Genomic DNA, 22493 nt, shown 5'->3' with positions numbered 1-22493 from the left:
GCTCTTCAGTCTTCATGAAGGTAGCGCACAGCACTGCAGCTGTGCGCCATTGTTGTCACACACTTCACACCATTAGGTCACGGAGGGTGCAGGGCGCTGCTGGGGGCGCCCTGGGCAGCAATGTATAATACTTTTTATGGCTAAAAAATACATCACATATAGCCCTTGAGGCTATATGGATGTATTTAACCCCTGCCAGATATCTCAAACTCCGGGAGAAAATCCCGCCGGAATAGGGGGCGGGGCTTATTCTCCTCAGCACACAGCGCCATTTTCCTGCTCAGCTCCGCTGTGAGGAAGGCTCCCAGGACTCTCCCCTGCACTGCACTACAGAAACAGGGTAAAACAGAGAGGGGGGGCACTTTTTTTGGCGATATTTTATATATTTAAGCTGCTATAAGGATACAACACTTATATAAGGTTGTTCCCATATATATTATAGCGCTTGGGTGTGTGCTGGCAAACTCTCCCTCTGTCTCCCCAAAGGGCTAGTGGGGTCCTGTCTTCAATAGAGCATTCCCTGTGTGTCTGCTGTGTGTCGGTACGTGTGTGTCGACATGTATGAGGACGATGTTGGTGTGGAGGCAGAGCAATTGCCGATAATGGTGATGTCACCCCCCAGGGAGTCGACACCGGAATGGATGGCTTTGTTTATGGAATTACGTGATAATGTCAGCACATTACAAAAATCAGTTGACGACATGAGACGGCCGGAAAACCAGTTGGTACCTGCCCAGGCGTCTCAGACACCGTCAGGGGCTGTAAAACGCCCTTTACCTCAGTCGGTCGACACAGACCCAGACACGGACACTGAATCTAGTGTCGACGGTGAAGAAACAAACGTATTTTCAAGTAGGGCCACACGTTATATGATCACGGCAATGAAGGAGGCTTTGCATATCTCTGATACTGCAAGTACCACAAAAAGGGGTATTATGTGGGGGGTGAAAAAACTACCTGTAGTTTTTCCTGAATCAGAGGAATTGAATGATGTATGTGATGAAGCGTGGGTTAACCCAGATAGAAAAGTGCTAATTTCAAAAAAGTTATTGGCATTATACCCTTTCCCGCCAGAGGTTAGGGCGCGCTGGGAAACACCCCCTAAGGTGGATAAGGCGCTCACACGCTTATCAAAACAAGTGGCGTTACCGTCTCCTGATACGGCCGCCCTCAAGGATCCAGCTGATAGGAGGCTGGAAACTACCCTAAAAAGTATATACACACATACTGGTGTTATACTGCGACCAGCCATCGCCTCAGCCTGGATGTGCAGTGCTGGGGTGGTCTGGTCGGATTCCCTGACTGAAAATATTGATACCCTGGATAGGGACAGTATTTTACAGACTTTAGAGCAATTAAAGGATGCTTTTCTTTATATGCGAGATGCTCAGAGGGATATTTGCACTCTGGCATCGAGAGTAAGTGCGATGTCCATATCTGCCAGAAGAAGTTTATGGATACGACAGTGGTCAGGTGATGCGGATTCCAAACGGCATATGGAAGTATTGCCGTATAAAGGGGAGGAATTATTTGGCGTCGGTCTATCGGATCTGGTGGCCACGGCAACGGCCGGGAAATCCACCTTTTTACCTCAGACCCCCTCCCAACAGAAAAAGACACCGTCTTTTCAGCCGCAGTCCTTTCGGTCCTATAAGAACAAGCGGGCAAAAGGACAGTCATATCTGCCCCGAGGCAGAGGAAAGGGTAAGAGAGGGCAGCAAGCAGCTCCTTCCCAGGAACAGAAGCCCTCCGCGGGTTCTGCAAAGCCCTCAGCATGACGCTGGGGCTTTACAAGCGGACTCAGAAACGGTGGGGGGTCGACTCAAGAATTTCAGCGCGCAGTGGGCTTGCTCACAGGTGGACCCCTGGATCCTGCAGATAATATCTCAGGGTTACAGGTTGGAATTCGAGAAGTCTCCCCCTCGCCGGTTCCTAAAGTCTGCTCTGCCAACGTCTCCCTCAGACAGGGCGACGGTATTGGAAGCCATTCAACAAGCTGTATTCTCAGCAGGTGATAGTCAAGGTACCCCTCCTACAACAGGGAAAGGGGTATTATTCCACACTATTTGTGGTACCGAAGCCGGACGGCTCGGTAAGACCTATTCTAAATCTGAAATCTTTGAACCTGTACATACAAAAATTCAAGTTCAAGATGGAGTCACTCAGAGCAGTGATAGCGAATCTGGAAGAAGGGGACTTTATGGTGTCCCTGGACATCAAGGATGCTTACCTGCATGTCCCAATTTGCCCTTCACATCAAGGGTACCTCAGGTTCGTGGTGCAAAACTGTCATTATCAGTTTCAGACGCTGCCGTTTGGATTGTCCACGGCACCTCGGATCTTTACCAAGGTAATGGCCGAAATGATGTTTCTTCTACGAAGAAAAGGCGTATTAATTATCCCTTACTTGGACGATCTCCTGATAAGGGCAAGGTCCAGAGAACAGCTGGAGGACGGAGTAGCACTAACCCAAGTAGTGCTGCAACAACACGGGTGGATTCTGAATTTCCCAAAATCTCAGTTGACCCCGACAACACGTCTGCTGTTCCTGGGAATGATTCTGGACACGGTTCAGAAAAAGGTGTTTCTTCCGGAGGAGAAAGCCAGGGAGTTATCCGAACTTGTCAGGAACCTCCTAAAACCAGGAAAAGTGTCTGTGCATCAATGCACAAGAGTCCTGGGAAAGATGGTGGCTTCTTATGAAGCAATCCCATTCGGCAGATTCCACGCACGAACTTTTCAGTGGGATCTGCTGGACAAATGGTCCGGATCGCATCTGCAGATGCATCAGCGGATAACCTTATCGCCACGGACAAGGGTGTCTCTTCTGTGGTGGTTACAGAGTGCTCATCTGTTAGAAGGCCGCAGATTCGGCATACAGGACTGGGTCCTGGTGACCACGGATGCCAGTCTGAGAGGCTGGGGAGCGGTCACACAGGGAAGAAACTTCCAGGGAGTATGGTCAAGCCTGGAGATGTCTCTTCACATAAATATACTGGAGCTAAGAGCGATTTACAATGCTCTAAGCCTGGCAAAACCCCTGCTTCAGGGTCGGCCGGTGTTGATCCAGTCGGACAACATCACGGCAGTCGCCCACGTAAACAGACAGGGCGGCACAAGAAGCAGGAGAGCAATGGCAGAAGCTGCAAGGATTCTTCGCTGGGCGGAAGATCATGTGATAGCACTGTCAGCAGTGTTCATTCCGGGAGTGGACAACTGGGAAGCAGACTTCCTCAGCAGACACGATCTACACCCGGGAGAGTGGGGACTTCATCCAGAAGTCTTCCACATGATTGTGAACCGTTGGGAAAAACCAAAGGTGGATATGATGGCGTCTCGCCTCAACAAAAAACTGGACAGGTATTGCGCCAGGTCAAGAGACCCTCAGGCAATAGCTGTGGACGCTCTGGTAACACCGTGGGTTTTCCAGTCAGTGTATGTGTTTCCTCCTCTGCCTCTCATACCCAAAGTACTGAGAATTATACGGCAAAGGGGAGTAAGAACGATACTCGTGGCTCCGGATTGGCCAAGAAGAACTTGGTACCCGGAACTTCAGGAGATGCTCACGGAAAATCCGTGGCCTCTACCTCTAAGACGGGACCTGATTCAGCAGGGACCGTGTCTATTCCAAGACTTACCGCGGCTGCGTTTGACGGCGTGGCGGTTGAACGCCGAATTCTAAGGGAAAAAGGCATTCCGGAAGAGGTCATCCCTACACTGGTTAAAGCCAGGAAGGAGGTGACTGCACAACATTATCACCGCATTTGGAGAAAATATGTTGCGTGGTGCGAGGCCAGGAAGGCCCCCACGGAGGAATTTCAATTGGGTCGATTCCTACATTTCCTGCAAACAGGATTGTCTATGGGCCTCAAGTTGGGGTCCATTAAGGTTCAAATTTCGGCCCTGTCGATTTTCTTCCAAAAAGAATTGGCTTCAGTTCCTGAAGTCCAGACTTTTGTAAAAGGAGTACTACATATACAGCCCCCGATTGTGCCCCCAGTGGCTCCGTGGGACCTTAATGTAGTTTTGGATTTTCTCAAATCCCATTGGTTTGAGCCACTCAAATCTACGGATTTGAAATATCTTACATGGAAAGTAACCATGCTACTGGCCCTGGCTTCAGCCAGGAGAGTGTCAGAATTGGCGGCTTTATCGTATAAAAGCCCATATCTGATTTTCCATTCGGACAGGGCAGAACTGCGGACGCGTCCTCATTTTCTGCCTAAGGTGTTGTCAGCGTTTCACCTGAACCAGCCTATTGTGGTGCCTGCGGCTACTAGCGATTTGGAGGATTCCAAGTTGCTGGACGTTGTCAGGGCATTGAAAATATATATTTCAAGGACGGCTGGAGTCAGAAAATCTGACTCGCTGTTTATACTGTATGCACCCAACAAGCTGGGTGCTCCTGCTTCTAAGCAGACGATTGCTCGTTGGATTTGTAGCACAATTCAACTTGCACATTCTGTGGCAGGCCTGCCACAGCCTAAATCTGTCAAGGCCCATTCCACAAGGAAGGTGGGCTCATCCTGGGCGGCTGCCCGAGGGGTCTCGGCATTACAACTCTGCCGAGCAGCTACGTGGTCGGGGGAGAACACGTTTGTAAAATTCTACAAATTTGATACCCTGGCTAAAGAGGACCTGGAGTTCTCTCATTCGGTGCTGCAGAGTCATCCGCACTCTCCCGCCCGTTTGGGAGCTTTGGTATAATCCCCATGGTCCTGACGGAGTCCCCAGCATCCACTAGGACGTTTAGAGAAAATAAGATTTTACTTACCGATAAATCTATTTCTCGTAGTCCGTAGTGGATGCTGGGCGCCCATCCCAAGTGCGGATTGTCTGCAATACTTGTACATAGTTATTGTTACAAAAAAATCGGGTTGTTCTTGTTGTGAGCCGTCTGTTCAGAGGCTCCTACGTTGTCATACTGTTAACTGGGTTCAGATCACAAGTTGTACGGTGTGATTGGTGTGGCTGGTATGAGTCTTACCCGGGATTCAAAATCCTTCCTTATTGTGTACGCTCGTCCGGGCACAGTATCCTAACTGAGGCTTGGAGGAGGGTCATAGGGGGAGGAGCCAGTGCACACCACCTGATCCTAAAGCTTTATTTTTGTGCCCTGTCTCCTGCGGAGCCGCTAATCCCCATGGTCCTGACGGAGTCCCCAGCATCCACTACGGACTACGAGAAATAGATTTATCGGTAAGTAAAATCTTATTTTCCTGTCAATCACACTACGATCGCCGGAGCGAAGAAAAAGTCATGAGTAAAAATACTATCTTCATTGTTAAATTACTTGGCGCAGTCGCAGTGCGAATATTGCGCATGCGTACTAAGCGGAATTTCACTGCGATGCGATGAAAATTACCGAGCGAACGACTCGGAATGAGGGCCCATATTTTTATCTCAAACCTTATTTGATCCTTATTTCTTTGTAAGGATATCCTTATGTCTATCCCATGCATGTTTAAATTGCTCTACTGTCTTAGCCTCTACCACCTCTGATGGGAGGCTATTCCACTTGCCCACTGCCCTTTCTGTGAAGTAATTTTTCCTCAAATTTCCCCTGAACCTCCACCCCTCCAGTCTCAGTGCATGTCCTCGTGTCCTATTGCTTCTCTTCATTTGTATGTGACGTTGGTGTCCTGTAGTATTATCCCCATTCTGCCCACTTCCTAGAGAATGCAGGAGGTTGCCCACTCTTCCTGGGGTGCGAGGAACTAGCTGCAAAATTGTGTGTCTTCTGCAGGAACCGAGAGAGTAGGCAAGTGGGAATTCAGAACATTTTGAGTGACAGATTGGGAAATCTGATGTTATAAGCTATCCCAGCATAGAACACAGGGTAATGCGGTTTCCTGTTCACAAAGCATAGGATCCAGCGAAAAGGGAGTAGCTACCATAGGTGCAGGGAGTGCAGCTGCTATGAGGCCCAGAGCTGAGAGGGGCCCTCCTTCCCTGTCACAGTTACATGTGTTATATATTATTGGGTGGTACATAAGGGCCAGGCTTGGACTGGCCCACAGGGAAAACCACCGGTGGGCCCTACTGCCTGGGGGCCCACCTTCTGCTCTAAGGATCAGGTTCCAGACTGTGCACTTGAATTATACATTATATGTTACCTTATACTGGACTATGGTGTATTTTCTACAGTGCATTGCTGTTATTAATCTGTTATTAATCTGGTACATTATCATACATGCAGCAGCTGAATTTACTGTACTGTAGATATTTATGAAGGGGCCTAGACATTGCACTCTCTAATGGTTAGTCAAATCCATGAGGTGGCAGGCCACACACCCTCTGCAGACTGGCCACACCCCTCAAATGGGCCCCTACCACTGCATTCCCCTGGTGGGCCCTACATGCCCCAGTCCGTCACTGATAAGGGCCCTTAGACGGTATGTCATAATGTGACTTGGGGGTACTGTGTTGCACAATGTGTACTGGGAGTCCTACAATGTGACATAACGTGAACTAGGGCACCACTATGGTTCATTAAATAAACTAGGGCACTAATATGGGGCACAACATTAAATAAGACACTACTGTGGTACAGAAAAGGAGCTAGAGCACTATTAGAGGGCATAAAATGAACAGCTGCTGTGGAAAGGTGTCTCTCTAGAAGCATTAGGATAGGGGGCCCCTTCAAAAATGTTCTAGCTACGCCCCTGTCCAGCGCTCTACAAATGTGAGTTTCTCTTTGTCATATGATAGTGATTTGCCTGGCCACGATTACACCATTGAGAGTGGTGTAAATGTATTCAGCTGTAGGCAGGTGAATGGCATTTAACCACTTGCCTGGCATGGTCGCATCAGATGCCATGCCTGCAAGTGCTTTATCTGACCTGGTCGCACAGGATGCGACCAGTCAGATAAACTGTTAGCAGCGCCAGGGAAGGGAAACTTCCCTCCGCTGCTGCTGACAGAGGGACCTCTTCCTCCCTGCACTGCACTCTCCCCTACTGTTTGCCGTGCTGCAGATCACGGCTGATCGGTCAGCACGGCAGGATCCCCCAGCGGCTGCAGACAATAGCAGCCGCTGGGGAGTGTAAATTAACCCCCCCAAACCTGCCTGTGTACCTGGAGGCTGTCCCAGCTTTCAAAATGAAAGCCGCGATGGTCGCAATGTTTCCGATGGTCGCGATGTTCCTGGTTGATGTTTCGATGTTTGGGGGAAATAAAAAATAAAAATATATATACATTTTTATTTATTTTTTAACTAAAATAATTTTGGATAGGGTTAAATTCATGTTCTTCCCTTAACTCACTCATGAAAAAACCCGACAATTTCGGAGCGGTTTTTGGTGAAAAAAATCGTCAGTTAAGTGGTTAAGGAGGCAGCACTTTGGTGTCATATTGCAAAGCCGGACAGATAAAGAGCTGTATATTCATACCTGCAACAATGGAAACTTTTAACATATAATGATCTCTATTCCGTAGTAAAAGTTTCCAGCTCTAGACAGAAGGGGCCTGGAGAGACAGAAGGGGCCTGGAGAGACAGAAGGGGGCTGGCTAGAGCTGTACAGACGCTGCAGTGCTGGAGGATCTGCAGACACAGGGGATGCGGCTGAAGAGAACTGGGGGAAGTGGTTGGAGATTTTTGCCTGTTTTATCAGTCCCGGCCTCACAATTTCTGATGGCAGCACTGTATACGGATGTACACACCTCTAATCATGGTCACCTTATGTCATTTTGAAATATCTTCTTACCCTATTATTGTTACACTAGTAAAGGGACCTGGCATCTCAGTGTCTGCTGGCTGCTATGTCTAGCAAGGCCCTCCTCACTTTGTGCCGCTTTGCTTCTTGCTCTGTTATGCCCTGCTCTGTAACACCCGCCCACCCATCCTCGGTTCCACCCCCCACACACACCCTCTGTCCTACGTCCATACTTACCACAATCCCGGCAGTGCACTCCTCCTCCTCTCCTGGCGGCGATGCTGCCGTCCGTATCGCTAACCTTAACCTCCCCTCCTACAGCCTAATCCTAACCTCGCTTTGCATCCTAACCCTCCCATCAGGCCGACTAATCCTCCCCCTAGTGCCTAATTCCCCCTTCTGCAGTCTAACCCTCCACTCCTGTAGCCTAACCCTAACCGTTCAGCGCCCCCACCCAAATCCATAAATAAGAATTCCAACCTACGCCACACAGTAGTGCAGCCTTATTCTCAATACACTGCACAGTAGTACCCCTCATTGACATTACACAGGCCCACAGGGAAGAGAGGGAAAGAGAGGAGAGAGAGGGAAGAGGAGAGTGAGATGGGAGAGAGGAGAGGGGTCAGATAGATGGGAGAGAAATGAGAGATAGAGAGAAAGATATGGAAGAGAGAGAGAGAAGGGAGGGATGGGGCAGAGGAGAGAGAAAGAAAGAGATGGGAGAGAGAGGGAGAGAGAAAGAGACAGAGGAGAAATGGAAAAAAAGAGATGGAAGAGAGAGAGGGGGTGAGGGAGAGAGAGATAATATGCTCCAGCCATGCCTCAACTGGCAGACCCCCAGTAATAATGAGAGCCTCCCCCCGGCTCCCACATAATTTTATGCACCAGAGACAGTGCACATAAAGGAGGACAGGGGCTGCGGAAGACACTACTCAGCACAGCATCAGCGGTGAGTGAGTCATTGCTGGTGCTGCGGGTGCACTGTTACGATCACCAGTAAGTCCACGTGCCGGGCGCAGAAACAGCTAATTGGGCGGGGGTTCGGAGCTGTGTGTACGGGGATGATCGCCCTTATCTGCTTCACTAGATCCGCCATTGGCTACGGGAGGTGATCGCATCGGGCAGGGGTGGAGAAACAGCTGGCCGAGAGCTGGACAGAGTTCTCGGCGCCTCCTCAAATCTGGCATCCAGGGCACGTGCCCCCTTAGCTTTCGCCCTAGTTGCGGCCCTGCTCCCGCAGCCTAACCATAGCTCTCCACTCCCACAGCCGAATCCTCTCTTCCCGCAGGCTAACCCTCCCCTCCTGCAACCTAACACTAACCCTCCCACAGCCTAACCCTAACCCTCCACTCTCACAGCTTAACCCTAACCATCCACTCCTGCAGCCTAAGCCTCACCCTCCCACAGCCTAACCATAGCTCTTCACTCTCACAGCCAGACCTTAACCCTCCACTCCTGCAACCTAACCCTCCCCTCCCGCAGGCTAACCCTCACCCTCCATGCCCACAGCCCAGCCCTCCCTCAGCCTAAAACCCTTACATCCCACAGCCTAATCCTCCACTCCTGCAGCCTAATCCTAACCCTCCACTCGCATAGCCTAACCCTCCCACAGCCTAACCATAGCTATCCACTCTCCACTCTCACAGCTTAACCCTACCCATCCACTCCTGCAGCCTAACCCTCCTGCAGCCTAACTATAGCTCTTCACTCCCACAGTCAAACCTTAACAATCCACTCCTGCAACCTAGCCCTCCCCGCCCGCAGGCTAACCCTCACCCTCCACTCCCACAGCCCAACCCGCCCGCAGCCCAAAACCCTTCCATCCCACAGCCTAACCATAGCTCTCCACTCCTGCAGGATAACCCTAACTCTCCCCACCACTTGCCCGCAGACTTGCGCATACGCAGTAGACTCTAGCACTTTGCTAGGGTCTACTAGTGCTCAGGCTGCCAGCTAGAGACATTTCAACATTGTGAACACACAGACATTCTGAACATTGCAAATGTAGACAATTTGACTTTAACCCCTACCCAGATTTCTATCTTGTAATATTTTATTTTTACCATGTCCTCGACCAGAAGGTCATGTGTAGTAAGTGTCCAAGAATCCACAATCCTTAAAATCCTGGAACCAAGTAGAAAACCACCTCCAATCACATATTTTAGACTCTGATCTCCTGTCCATAAGTGCCGCCACCGGGCTCTCCTGATCGCCTCTGTGTGCATTCTATACCTTTATCTGTAAGTATAATGTATCATTGGGACTTGACAATGGAAGTCAATTCGTATCCTTATTTCTTCTTGGCTACAAAGAATTTGTCTAGCCATATTCAGATTGATCTATAGACTGAAGCCATAGAAATGCTTGATTTAATTGAGCCGAGAAGAAAGGGAAGACGAGTTCCAGTGAATTCAGTATGCTTTACCGGCAGACGAGATGCTGGCTGTCCATATCCCAACAGCGGCATCCCGTCCGCCAGAATGCCTGCAGCGGGGCAAGCGCTAAGAGTCCCCTTGTGGGCTCGCTGAGTTCGCCACAGGATCTATTCCCACTCATGAGTGGGAATAGCCTTGCTGCGCCAGGATTCCGGCGTCGGTGTCCTGACCACCGGGATCTCGACAGCCGGCAAATTAAACGCATCCCGTCCCACTATATAGCATTCCAACTTTTTTCCCTGTCTCTACTCAACTGACCAAAGAGTAACCCACACGTAAGGTCTGCCGAGGTGTCTTGACACAATATTATGTGCACCAATTTAGCGTAACATACCCAGAAACCCGGGTATCACTGCTCCAGCACTGTGCCAGGCAATCAAGTTCACATCAGCCTAACATGCAAGTAACAGAACTCTCTGCTCCAGTGATGCTGTAACTACATTCCTTTCAGACGTGATTTGTTAAGCAACTCAAACCACAGAGCAGACATCAATGTGTAACTAAAAACCCTCAGCTGAAAGAAATATTCTTAAATGCTGAGTGCAGCCAGCTTTAGCGAGGGTAAAACATGATGAATATTGTATTTTAATGAATATGAATGTGTTCTGTTCCCGGGTCCTGTTGCCTTTAGCTGTTTTGCTCTCTCCTCAGCTGCACTCCAGTGAATACTAACACGTAGGAAATGCTAGTTTTTGGCTGAGCTTGTCAGAAGTTGGATTTGCGCAGTACTTTGGGAAGGATGTGACCTGCTTTTCAGCATTATGTTCACATCAGCAACTGTTCTGCTGTATTACGGCAGCAGGGGCTGCTCACAGGGACACAGCTTAATTGAAGAGGTCACGGACATGAGTGGCCGTGTATTAATGAAGTGCAATGTACGGTGAACAATAGCAACGGAACAGCCCTTAGCTGGGATTGAAAATGAAAGTTAGACAAGGGGATTTTTCTCCCTAACAATGCAAATATTCACATTTAATAGGAAAAAAAATAATAATGCTGACACCCCCACATCGCTCACCCCAAAAAGCGCCTCACTTGCTCCAGACTTCCACCACATGCCACTCTGAGTTGCCACGTACTTCCACTATGCCCATGTCTAACGTTTTTGTATTTGACCTCATGTTCACTACTGGTTATTGTACACATCCTTGTACCCAACCTCATGCCCAGTAGTCACATGCCCACCATACACAATCTCGTACCCAACCTCATGCCCAGTAGTCACATGCCTACCATACACATCCTTGTACCCAACCTCATGCCCAGTAGTCACATGCCCACCATACACATCCTTTACCCAATCTCATGCCCAGTAGTCACATGCCCACCATACACATCCTTGTACCCAACTTCATGCCCAGTAGTCACATGCCTACCATACACATCCTTGTACCCAACCTCATGCCCAGTAGTCACATGCCCACCATACACATCCTTTACCCAACCTCATGCCCACCATACACATCCTCTACCCAACCTCATGCCCAGTAGTCACATGCCTACCATACACATCCTTTACCCAACCTCATGCCCAGTAGTCACATGCCTACCATACACATCCTTGTACCCAACCTCATGCCCAGTAGTCACATGCCCACCATACACATCCTCTACCCAACCTCATGCCCAGTAGTCACATGCCCACCATACACATCCTCTACCCAACCTCATGCCCAGTAGTCACATGCCTACCATACACATCCTTTACCCAACCTCATGCCCAGTAGTCACATGCCTACCATACACATCCTTGTACCCAACCTCATGCCCAGTAGTCACATGCCCACCATACACATCCTCTACCCAACCTCATGCCCAGTAGTCACATGCCCACCATACACATCCTTTACCCAACCTCATGCCCAGTAGTCACATGCCCACCATAAACATCCCTGTACTTAGACTTATGCCCACTAGTCACATGCCCACCATACACATCCCAGCTCCTAGCTTTATGCCCACTAATGCCATGCCTACCATTACACATCCCTGTACTCCACCTTATGCCCACTAGTCTTATGTCTACCATACACATCCCTGTACCCAGGCCCCATGCCCACCATACACGTCCCTCTACTAAGGCCTACTAGCCTCTTGTCTACCATATACACACCCCTGTACTAAGCCTCATGCCCAGCCCCATGTTTACCATACACACCCCTGTACCCAGCTTCATGCCTACCATACTCACCCATGTACCCAGCTTCACGATTACCATACACATCCCTGTTCTAAGCCTCATGCCCACTATTGCCATGCCCACCGTACACATCCCTATACCCAGTTTCATGCCTACTTGTCCCATGTCTGCCCTACACATCCCTGTTCTCAGCCTTATGCCACTAGTCACATGCCTAACATACACAATCCTGACCCAACATCAACCATAAACTTCCCTATACCCAGCTTAACTGCCCACTACTGCCATATCTACCATACACATCCATACCCTCTAACCACATGCTTACTATACACATCCCTGTACTCAGTCTTCTGCCCTCTTTAGTCCCATACCTACCATACACATCCAGGTACCCAATTTCTTGCCCAGTAGTTCCATACCTACTATAAAAACAGTCCTGTACCCAGCCTGTGACCATTAGGTCATCACACATCTCCTTCCCACTACCATAAACATGCCTTTGCCCATGCCTACCACACACACTCCTGCACCAAGACTCATGTCCGCTAGCCCTATGCCTACCATACAATTCTGTGGCCAGGCCTTTACCTGCCCGTCTTTGCATTATGCAGCAACTAGATTTCTTCAGGCAGCGGCCAAGTATAGAATGCATTGTTATGCCGGTATGTTATGACTGGAATTGTGCAGTCAGTCACCATGCCATATAATATGTTAGACTTATTAAAAGGGGTGATATTATGGAAGTCTCATTTTTAATAATGTTGTGAAAAATTATTTTGCAGTGTATTTAATTAGTAAATTAAGCATAATTTCTAATATTTATTTTACCCCTGGCAATTGTGGGAATAGGACTACAACATGTGTGTGTTTTTCACAGGACCAAAACATAGCAAGTACCTCTCATGGATCCGTTTCTCTATCCACCACCATATTTGCAAAGTATAGAGGAGAACATTAGTTTCGAGTTATAGGTCAATAGTTCCTAAGATGTATTTAGTGCTTTGCAGTTTTGTTTTGAGATGTATCAGATTCCTATGGCTGATATTTATCAAGCTTGGAGAGATAAAATGGAGATACAGTACCAACCAATCAGCTATCATTTTTCAAACACAGACTATAAACCGACAGACGCTAATTGGTGGGTACTGTATCTCTCATCAGATTTTGATAAATATCCTCCAATGAGTGATAATTCCATTTTGCTACAGGATCCAGTGATTTCTAGTTAAATGGCCATACCATGGGTCATAGTCAACTGTGGGCTGTGCCGAGTTGAGCACACGTGTTATTAAATCAGATGTAATTGCACCAGGGACAGGGCTAGGTCAAGTGCGCATATATAACGGTGACAGCTGTGGATCCAATCGTACGAATGTGAGCACTCCGATGCATAAGCTCCGATGCATAAAACTCGTCGTATGGAAAATGTAAACAGCTAGTTGCAGTGCGTGGGAAACTACAGCCGGCTTCTGTTTAACTCTCCGGGTTCTGTTCCCTTGACAACATTGAGTAAGCATTGTTTAGTAAAAAACCACAAGAAACAAGTCGGATATAAAAATTTGTATGTATATTACAATGAAAGTATGACAGAGCACAATACCATCAGCAAGCTATCAGTTGTAGCAAGCACCATGAACATGTGTTCAGAATTTTACAATATTATACATCTTACACGTTATAAAGCATTATATATATATTTATATATATAGATATATATATAGATATATATATATATATATATAATTTTTTTTCTGGCACAGAAATCTCCCAGTGCAGCACTGTCACCAGTTATATTGGCCGTGATCTACGGTCAACAGATCGCCTGGGAACATAAATGAATGTTCTGACAAAAGTAGCGCATTGTAATAGAACATATAACGTTCACAGATAACATGCAGTCTTCTCTCCAGTATAACTTATTACCAAAACAATGTTTGTACTTCTGAATCCCACGTCATCTCTCTCAGTGGTTGAAAAATAATGGCATTTTTTGTTTTCCTTTTTGTTCATTTACAAACATAAAATATACACTGGTTAGTTTAAAAATATAAAGGGAATATATTTCTGGTCTCTCAAAAGTGTAAATAACTCATAAATCACCTGGGTTCCAGTAACAGAATTGTGCTATCGTACAATACAAACGACAAGGTTTAAATAGAACTTTGACTTTCAATTTATTTAACAGTTTGCATACGTGCATCTGACTACTACCTCCTATTATGTACCTGCTGTTGCCTACATTGATGGAGCCATTTTGCGGGCTCAGCCAATCAATTCGCTAGAAACTACTTACATCATTGAGGCAATCGTGCTTCCTGCCACTAGTTTCTAGAGAACGGATTGGCTGCTTTCTTGTGAGTATTGGTCCAGCCCACAAAATGTCTGTCTTCACTGTAGACGACAAGCATACCTTAAATTCTGGGAAGGTCAGATACTAAAGAGTAGATAAAGGTTTAATAAATCTACCCCTAAGAAAAAGAAAGTCTCTGACTTTGCCAATGTGAATGTTCACTTCTAAGATTTACATTACGTTGTGCATGAAGGCAGTGCACAAAAAGCTAATTACCTCAGATTTATTGGGGTTGCAGCCCTGGGCTGCCACAGTTTAGATTTTTGCCTTTTATTAAATTAAGGCCCTAGTGCTGGTTTGCAAAATCAAACTGTGAAATAACAGCTCACAGGTTCTTCTGGTGCACCCATAAGGTACTGCAACCCGCAAACAACAACAAAGCTTAATATGTAACCTGACAAAATGTCAATTTTGATAAATAGCTAATTTTAGGCTCTATACAAGGAAGACTAATCGCATTGGTAAACCTAAATTAAAACAAGCTATCTATTGTTATGACCGGAACACGGGAAAAAAGGTAGTAATGCTCACAAAAATACAAATCCTCCATATATGAAATTACCCTGCACATTTTTTGTCACTCACCACAGTTAAATCTTATTTTGGCATAACGCAATTTTAGAGCCTATGCAGCGAAGACAGAGAACAATGACAAGACACCAAGTGCCATAAAGTATACACTAGTAGTTATACACATATACCCCAGATGGCAGGTAGCGGGACATCAGTGAAACCCACATTGCGAATAACATATTTTTCAATCTAGACATTACTTTTGAATAGCCTGTAAGAATGACAAATTTTGGATCTTGCGGAAGCAGATAATCAAAGTTGAGTTGGTGGGAGTGACTACTCCCAGTAAGAGGGCTGACTGCTACTATCACCGGGAGTGGTGACAATTGACCTGGGCTCGCCCTTTCCTCTGGCGGGCCAAGCTATTTCAAGACATTGAGCACAAGCCACAGCCTGCCTTCATGATATGGGTCATTCGGCCTCTGGAAAACTTGTGCCAGAGAATTCCGTTCACTTCTGAGTTCCTGTCCGGTTACACTGTAATCTGTCTGATGCTGCAGGTAACACCGTCTGTGTGATACGGCCAGGTCTGTACGGTGTTGTTCTAATTTAATATGAACATTCAGGTCCCACCTAAATTTATTTTGCTAGAATAACATTAGTGTGCATTAAATACAATTTAATGTTATTTAATTTTAAAGACCCAGATTCTAGTAACTGGTATCGCAAAATCTGTGAAGTCAATTGTCACCGTACAGGGCTTGTACAAAAGTGATGTTTAGTATGAAAAATGTCATCAAATCTATTTCCCCCTATGTTACAAAATAGATTGTTGGACTACACGTACTACAGAAAAAGGCTTGTGATCCCCATAGCAATCATTCAGATTTATTTACTACACTTTATAAAAGCAAATAGTGACCGCCAGCTATGGGAAACACCATCTGTTGACCAGTTGTCATAAATGGGCATCAATCGTGAAATGATTTAATAAACGGAATATAATTCTAGTCAGCTGAAGACGGTAAAGCAAGGCTATTATTTTATATTGTTCTCTTGCAAGTGGCTGACTCGAACCTTCTTTGCACGGCCTATTTTACAGGACTTCCCAGGCAATGGCCTCTATCGGACTGTAGAAGATGAATGTCATCAAATAAGCTTTATCGACAGCATTGTGCTAAACATAAACACAGGATATTCTCGGCATCACACACTATAGAAATAATCTCAAGGATTTAACACGTGATTGGACAATGTACAGAATTCAGCTGTCCCATAGGACCCCTGGTCAGTGAGATTGTACTCGTCTCAGTCGACGTCATTGACGCCGTAATGCCAATCCTTAATGTGTATTCGAACTAGCGAAGGGGTAAAGTGTTGAAAGGAATATTTTGCATAGCAATGGTAATTACTAAATGCTAAAGGAGTATGAACATAATTGGAATGTCTTCGTACGAATGGCTAAACCAATTCAGGGGCTGCAAACCTTTTTTGGCAAAGTGACTATATTATACCGGTCACCCACACATACTGGAAGAAGCCCTTTTGTGGGCTGTACCAACATTAAGCATACTCATCCTCAGTGATAGAATACATTCAATAATGAGTTCCTCCTGCCTCAGTGATGTGATTGGTTCCTAGAGCACAGGCTGCCCACAAACGGACCTGCATCCATAGTATGTGGGCAACCAGTCCATACTGTACAAACATGCAAGATGTACAAAGCACAAGCCACAATGGAAGAACTGAAATCTAGCTAATTCTTGCCCACATAAATTACATAGTTTCCTTTTCATCAGTGCAATATTCTCTTTATTTGATCTAATAGTGACCCTACACATTGGTTCTATGCACTATAAGCTTCTGGCAGCAGAAAGACACTGCGTAACCATTTATTGGGTTCTGTAATTACGATCAGCCATCAATAGTACTTTCACTCCGTCAATGGTAACAGTCTACTGTTGCCTAAAGCAGGTCTAGGTCACGTGATTGCCAATTAAAAGCACCTGTTGCCTACAAAAGCACCAGAGCACCTGTTTCGTGGGCATAGCTGAGATTCGGAAACTCAAAGCCTGTCCAATCGCAAGCAATGAGCGTCTGAGGAAGCCCAACGGCCAAACTCGATTCTTGAGTGCTGATAGGCTGAAAAATGGTTTCGGCTCCAGAGAAAAATGGATGCCTTTGCCAAGTACATTGTAAATAACAGAGATAATAATTATTTCTGCTTTCAAATACACAGTTTAAATATTGCCAAGGTCCTTCGCAATAATAATAAGCGAGAGAGACTAACATCTCCCCGAGCACAGTCACTTAATAGAATGTTCAGCTGCCAAGTGTAGTGACTGCACCCCCATCCCCCCCCCCCAACATCCAGTAGTGAAGGGGTGAACCTGAATCAATATAATGTCACGAAAAATAAACATACGTGTATGTTCTTATAGGCAAAACCCAAAGCCAAGTAAGTGCAAATGACAGGGGACCTTCATGATACATAGCGCACAGGAAATAACACAGCAATCAATCAGGCGACCGCTTTTGTCTTCTAAACTTCACTAGAAAAAGGAGGAAGAATCTGATCGCTTGCTATGTAAATGCCACATTTTCCATTTCATACTGTGAATGCAATCTTAAGCTGCCACAACATGTAGAAATTGTCTAACAATAACTGGTTTTCTTAACGGAGAGAGATGGCTGTTTTAACAGTAAAAGCTGGGATTTTAACATGTTGCTACAGCTACAAATAATATGTTCTCTAGACTTATTTAAAGACGTGCAAAGTTTGTTTTAGAACCTTTTGTCCAATTTATTTTGTCCGACCAATAACTTCTTACTCTAATGTTCCATTTGGTAGGAAGCAGCGGCGCAATATAGGATTGACGTACACTGAAGTGTTATGTCTAGAAAAGATCTAAGACTTACTAAATCATGCGTGCAGGGCTGGTGTTACCATTAGGCAAACCTGCGTGGTCACCTAAGTCGCAAATGGTTAGGGGGCACCTAAAATATTGAATGAGTGGCATATCAATTATCCAGTGCATTTAATGCCTGCGGTACCCCCACACAATGCGCCAGTCGCTGACTTGAAAGGTGCTGTCCCCACCACACCTGCCTGCTAAGGTAAGAGACAGCAGGGGTGGAGACGCAATGCCAGAGGGGGAAGGGGGGAGATTTGGGGGATGAGAGTGCTGGCCCTACATACATGGAATCAGCGTTTTCTAGAAAAATAGGTTATAAATGGATGAATGATGTAAGGTGCGGACATTGTACCCGTGGCCCCTACGTAGAGGGGTCAGCCCTTTTTTATTTTGAACCAAAGCTCATCCTATCAATTAATTATGAACGAGTGACATGTAATATAACTTTGATCTTTTCTTGGTATGAATGTGAGGGCAACGTTTAAATGCCAACTGATTAGTGTTTAGTTTTAGGGGGAGTATACAATAGAAGTAGATATTAATATGATTTAGGCTATACGATGTCTGCTCTTTTAAAAAGTGTCCTTTCCCGCAGCCAGTGTACAAAACATTCCAGGGCGGACTCCGAGTTGGACGCAGCGGAGCACTGTTTTTAATCTGCGCATGCGTCTGAGTAACACACACCACATGCGTCCAGATTTTGTTCGTACAGAGCCGCAGCACAAATGTAAATGTGCAGTAGAAGTGTATTGGAAATGTATGGGGTATTCCTGGGCGGTGGCTAATCAGACACACCGAGAGGTTGCGTTTTATGGGAGTGTCACGGGTGTACCGCTGAAAGTGTTTGCGCACAAAGACGCACAGCCGCACACATAGGAGGCCATACACTGACACAGAAACGGCACCTACCATACAAGAGTCGATAATGTAGCATCTATATATGCTATGAGTGGGCGTCTTAGTACTTTGCACATCTGGATGCACCGCTGTACACCAGACATTAACATAAAGTCCCAGGCACGACTGCGGCAAAAGACCAAAGGACAGCCGCGACTGGTTCCGGCCCAGATTCAGCTCCACCATGTCTGTGATTGGACTGGACCAAGTGTACAGTCCCTTTCTTCTTGGGGGTATCACACAATTATTTGTGTATAACGATGTCTACAATTATTATTTGTCTACTGTATTTGCCTAATAGGCCTGTATCGTAAATTAAATCCATAACGGTACATTTCAATGACCGTACTGGTACTCTGGAACTGTCACTCCAGCACTGCTGAAATGTGTAATAGGGTCAAGATTAAAAACCAGGTAAAAGGCTTTCCACTGAAAATAATCTCCGATATAGTCAAAGAAAATGACAGTTGATTACCAAGGCACAATATGAAGAAAATAAGAGAGTCCCTGAGACTCTGGTTTGGATTCATCCCTTGCCCATCCCAATCCTCCCTCCCCAATATAATGAGAACATTTAGGAAAATATAATACAAAATCTTTTACAGGAAATATAGACTACACTTGCTAAAATCACTCGCCAGAAAAGTGTCAATAGCTTTTTTTTCTCTTTTTTTCCATTAGCACAACCTCTGTTTCCTCTGACTAAGGGGTATATGTAAAGCTTGGAGCGAGATAAACCTATCTCACAACCAATCAGCTCCTGTCATTCTACAAGCTGTGGGGCAGATATATTAAGCCTGGAGAAGTGATAAAGTAGTGATAAGTGCAAGGTGATAACGCACCAGCCAATCAGCTCCTAACTGGCAATTTACACACTGGAGCTGATTGGCTGGTACATTATCACCTTGCACTTATCACTGCTTTATCAATTCTCCAGGCTTAATACATCGGCCCCTGTGTTTGAAAAATGACAGTTATGAGCTGATTGGTTGCTACTTTATCTGACGCCAAGCTTTGATACATCTCCCCCAACATGTTCTATTGTATCCAGAACAGAGAACATAGCGACCCATCACCTACATGCAGCAGAGCTGAATTGATATCTGTGTAATCCATTCACAGGCATCTAGTGACATCCCCCAACATGTCAGCCTCCCTTTTGTGTAGGTGATGGAACACTCTGATTGGTCGTGTTATTCTCTTTACCCAGCAAGCCTTGCTCTGACAGACTTAACAAGAGAAAACGAGGCTGTGTTACACAAATAAAACTAGACTACGACTTCATAGTATTGCTACAATTCTCATAGATACATATTTAAAGTATATAAAATAAACAGTGCCGCTTCACAGCATGAATTTTTTTTTTCCTACTTTTTTTTTTAATTTTTAGCTTTTTCATTCTAGACGTCAAAACATATTTCCTAGTGTGCAGAGGAAACACAATGTAATACGCAGCAGCTGTAAGCCATGCCTTCAGTTAAATGCAGTGGTAGCTGAAAGGTTAAAACACAAAACAAAGCGATTCCCAATTTTGCCTCACTCGAGCAAAAAGAGTTCTTGGGTTATAGTTACGCTTCTTGGTGATCGTAGCTGAAAATTAAAAGCAACGCCGACACTTAATGTAAAGGTCCGGGGTGCTTTAAGTTGAATGCTAGTGTCGCTTTAAATTTTAATTCCAACCTGCCGGGAAGCTTCGTAAATATAGTCACTTGTGTTATTTGACCAGATACCATGTTTAGAGGGAAGTCTGGGGGGCACATCAGTAGATTTTGCAAGAAAAACCTTAATGGATCTTAGCCTACCTGGTAATCTTCTGAAGGTTATATTGCTATACTCAGAGGACGGTAATGTAATGATATACAGTACATCCTAGTGAACATTTATGGTATAAAAATGAGTCCATGACCTTATATGGTGGCACAAAGATTACAACGTACAACCCTTATGACCGGAGAAGCTAGCATTAGGATAGAGACAAGAAATTTGTCAATCTTGCAATATATTGTGGATCTCAAAAGCGGGTGTAAAACATCTTAGAACGTATCACGATTGGCCTGTCCCAAAATGAATTCAACCTACTGAACTTGAGCATCATGTGATAAAGTTCCACCTCATCCAAATACCCATTTGTAAAGTAGACTTTCCCCCTAAACATGTGATGTCATATGGCCACCTTCAACCAGGAGTAGTCAGTGGTGCTCTGATAGGCAGCTGGTTCTCCAGCATTGAAAGGATAACCGCAGAAAAAGAAGGAAGATGTAGGTCTACGAAGCCACACCCAGGTGGTCTTCCCTCATTTTTCTGTATACAGTACGAGTTTGAAAATTGTAATCACTTCCCATAAAGAGGAGATACAGAAGTGAAAGGAAGTTTCTCTCCCCTCCTGCTCTCCAAACACAAGTACGTGAAATACTGACACTGACAGATCTACTACCTGTTCTAATTTATTTTGGTAAGCCTAACTATGAAACTAGGCCAGCATGTACAAATTCTACTTCATTCTTAAAACTATATAATCTCTGGTAATCAAAAATATCTGACCTGCTCCTCTCTGTGTCTCCATGTAATACTTAGCAATGGAATGATATGACTGCAATATTGGGCTTAATTGAGCTTTGAACTCTTTTTTTTTTTTTTTTATGCAACTCGCAAAACCTTCTCCCCATCAGGTCTCACCACAGGTCTCCACCAGAAGTGTTAGCTGGGATGTCTAGTGCTGTGGATGGAATGACGGGGGGCCCCTCTCATCGGGACTGCTCCTTTAAGGACTCAGAGTAGGACACAGTCCTGGCTGAGTGACGGGTAACAACTCTTTTTAAGGTATGTTTGTTTCCTTAGGTTTTTTTTTTTAGGTTTTTTTTTTGTTGTTTTTTTCGTGATGTAAGTGCTTTTAGCTGGATGGTCCTGAGTTGGTCCAGAGTTTTGGCCACTATAAAAGAGCGGAATTAAGTCTCAGGGAATGTGTGTAGCCACTATCGCTGGAGCCACTTTGCAAACTGTAGTGGTCATCCACGTCGCTGGCACTCCCAATACTGTCCATTTCACCGGGGGTAAATTCCATGCCTTCAATGTCCACTTCTGAGGGAACAAAGAACACACAATTTAGGTGAGATTCATAGCCAATAGTGTACTTATCAGATTCAACCAAAAAGCATCACTGAGCTTGAAATGCACAAGAAAGTGACCAACCCTCTCCCTTTACCAAATACAAACCACTAACTTCATGTAAGGTTATACTTTCCTCATTGTATCTATTCGGAAAACCGATGTTCTCCAATGTCCACACAGGCTAAAAGAAGTGGTACGCCTGTCTGCCGATAAATGCTACTGCCTTCAGGGGGAAATGTATTAAACCTGCTAAAGACGGGGGAGGAATATACTAGGGGGTAAATTTACTAAGATAGGAGTTCTATTTAAGATGGGATGTTGCCCATAGCAACCAATCAGATTCTATGTATTATCTTCTAGAAGGTGCTAGATAAATGAGAAGTAGAATCTGATGTTGCTACGGGCAACATCTCATCTTAAATAGAACTCCCATCTTAGTAAATTTACCCCTAGTAGAGAAGACGCCCATAGCAGGTA

General features: G+C 45.5%; 1 protein-coding gene across 2 annotated transcripts in view; it reads right to left on the bottom strand.

Annotated features, from left to right (window-relative positions):
* Nucleotides 1-13783: 13783 nt before the first annotated feature.
* MXD4 (MAX dimerization protein 4) overlaps nt 13784-22493 on the bottom strand; it is a 132157-nt gene continuing 123447 nt past the window's right edge. For both annotated transcript variants that reach the window (XM_063924699.1, XM_063924710.1), the window contains exon 6: nt 13784-21986. In XM_063924699.1, the coding sequence (XP_063780769.1) occupies nt 21838-21986 (149 nt within the window). In that variant the 3' untranslated portion in view covers nt 13784-21837. The remainder of the gene's footprint in view (nt 21987-22493) is intronic.

This window comes from Pseudophryne corroboree, chromosome 1 (assembly GCF_028390025.1).
Source record: "Pseudophryne corroboree isolate aPseCor3 chromosome 1, aPseCor3.hap2, whole genome shotgun sequence".
NCBI classification, from domain to species: Eukaryota; Metazoa; Chordata; class Amphibia; order Anura; family Myobatrachidae; genus Pseudophryne; species Pseudophryne corroboree.
Note: the sequence above shows the minus strand (reverse complement) of the source record. Positions and strands in the feature narration are given on the sequence as shown.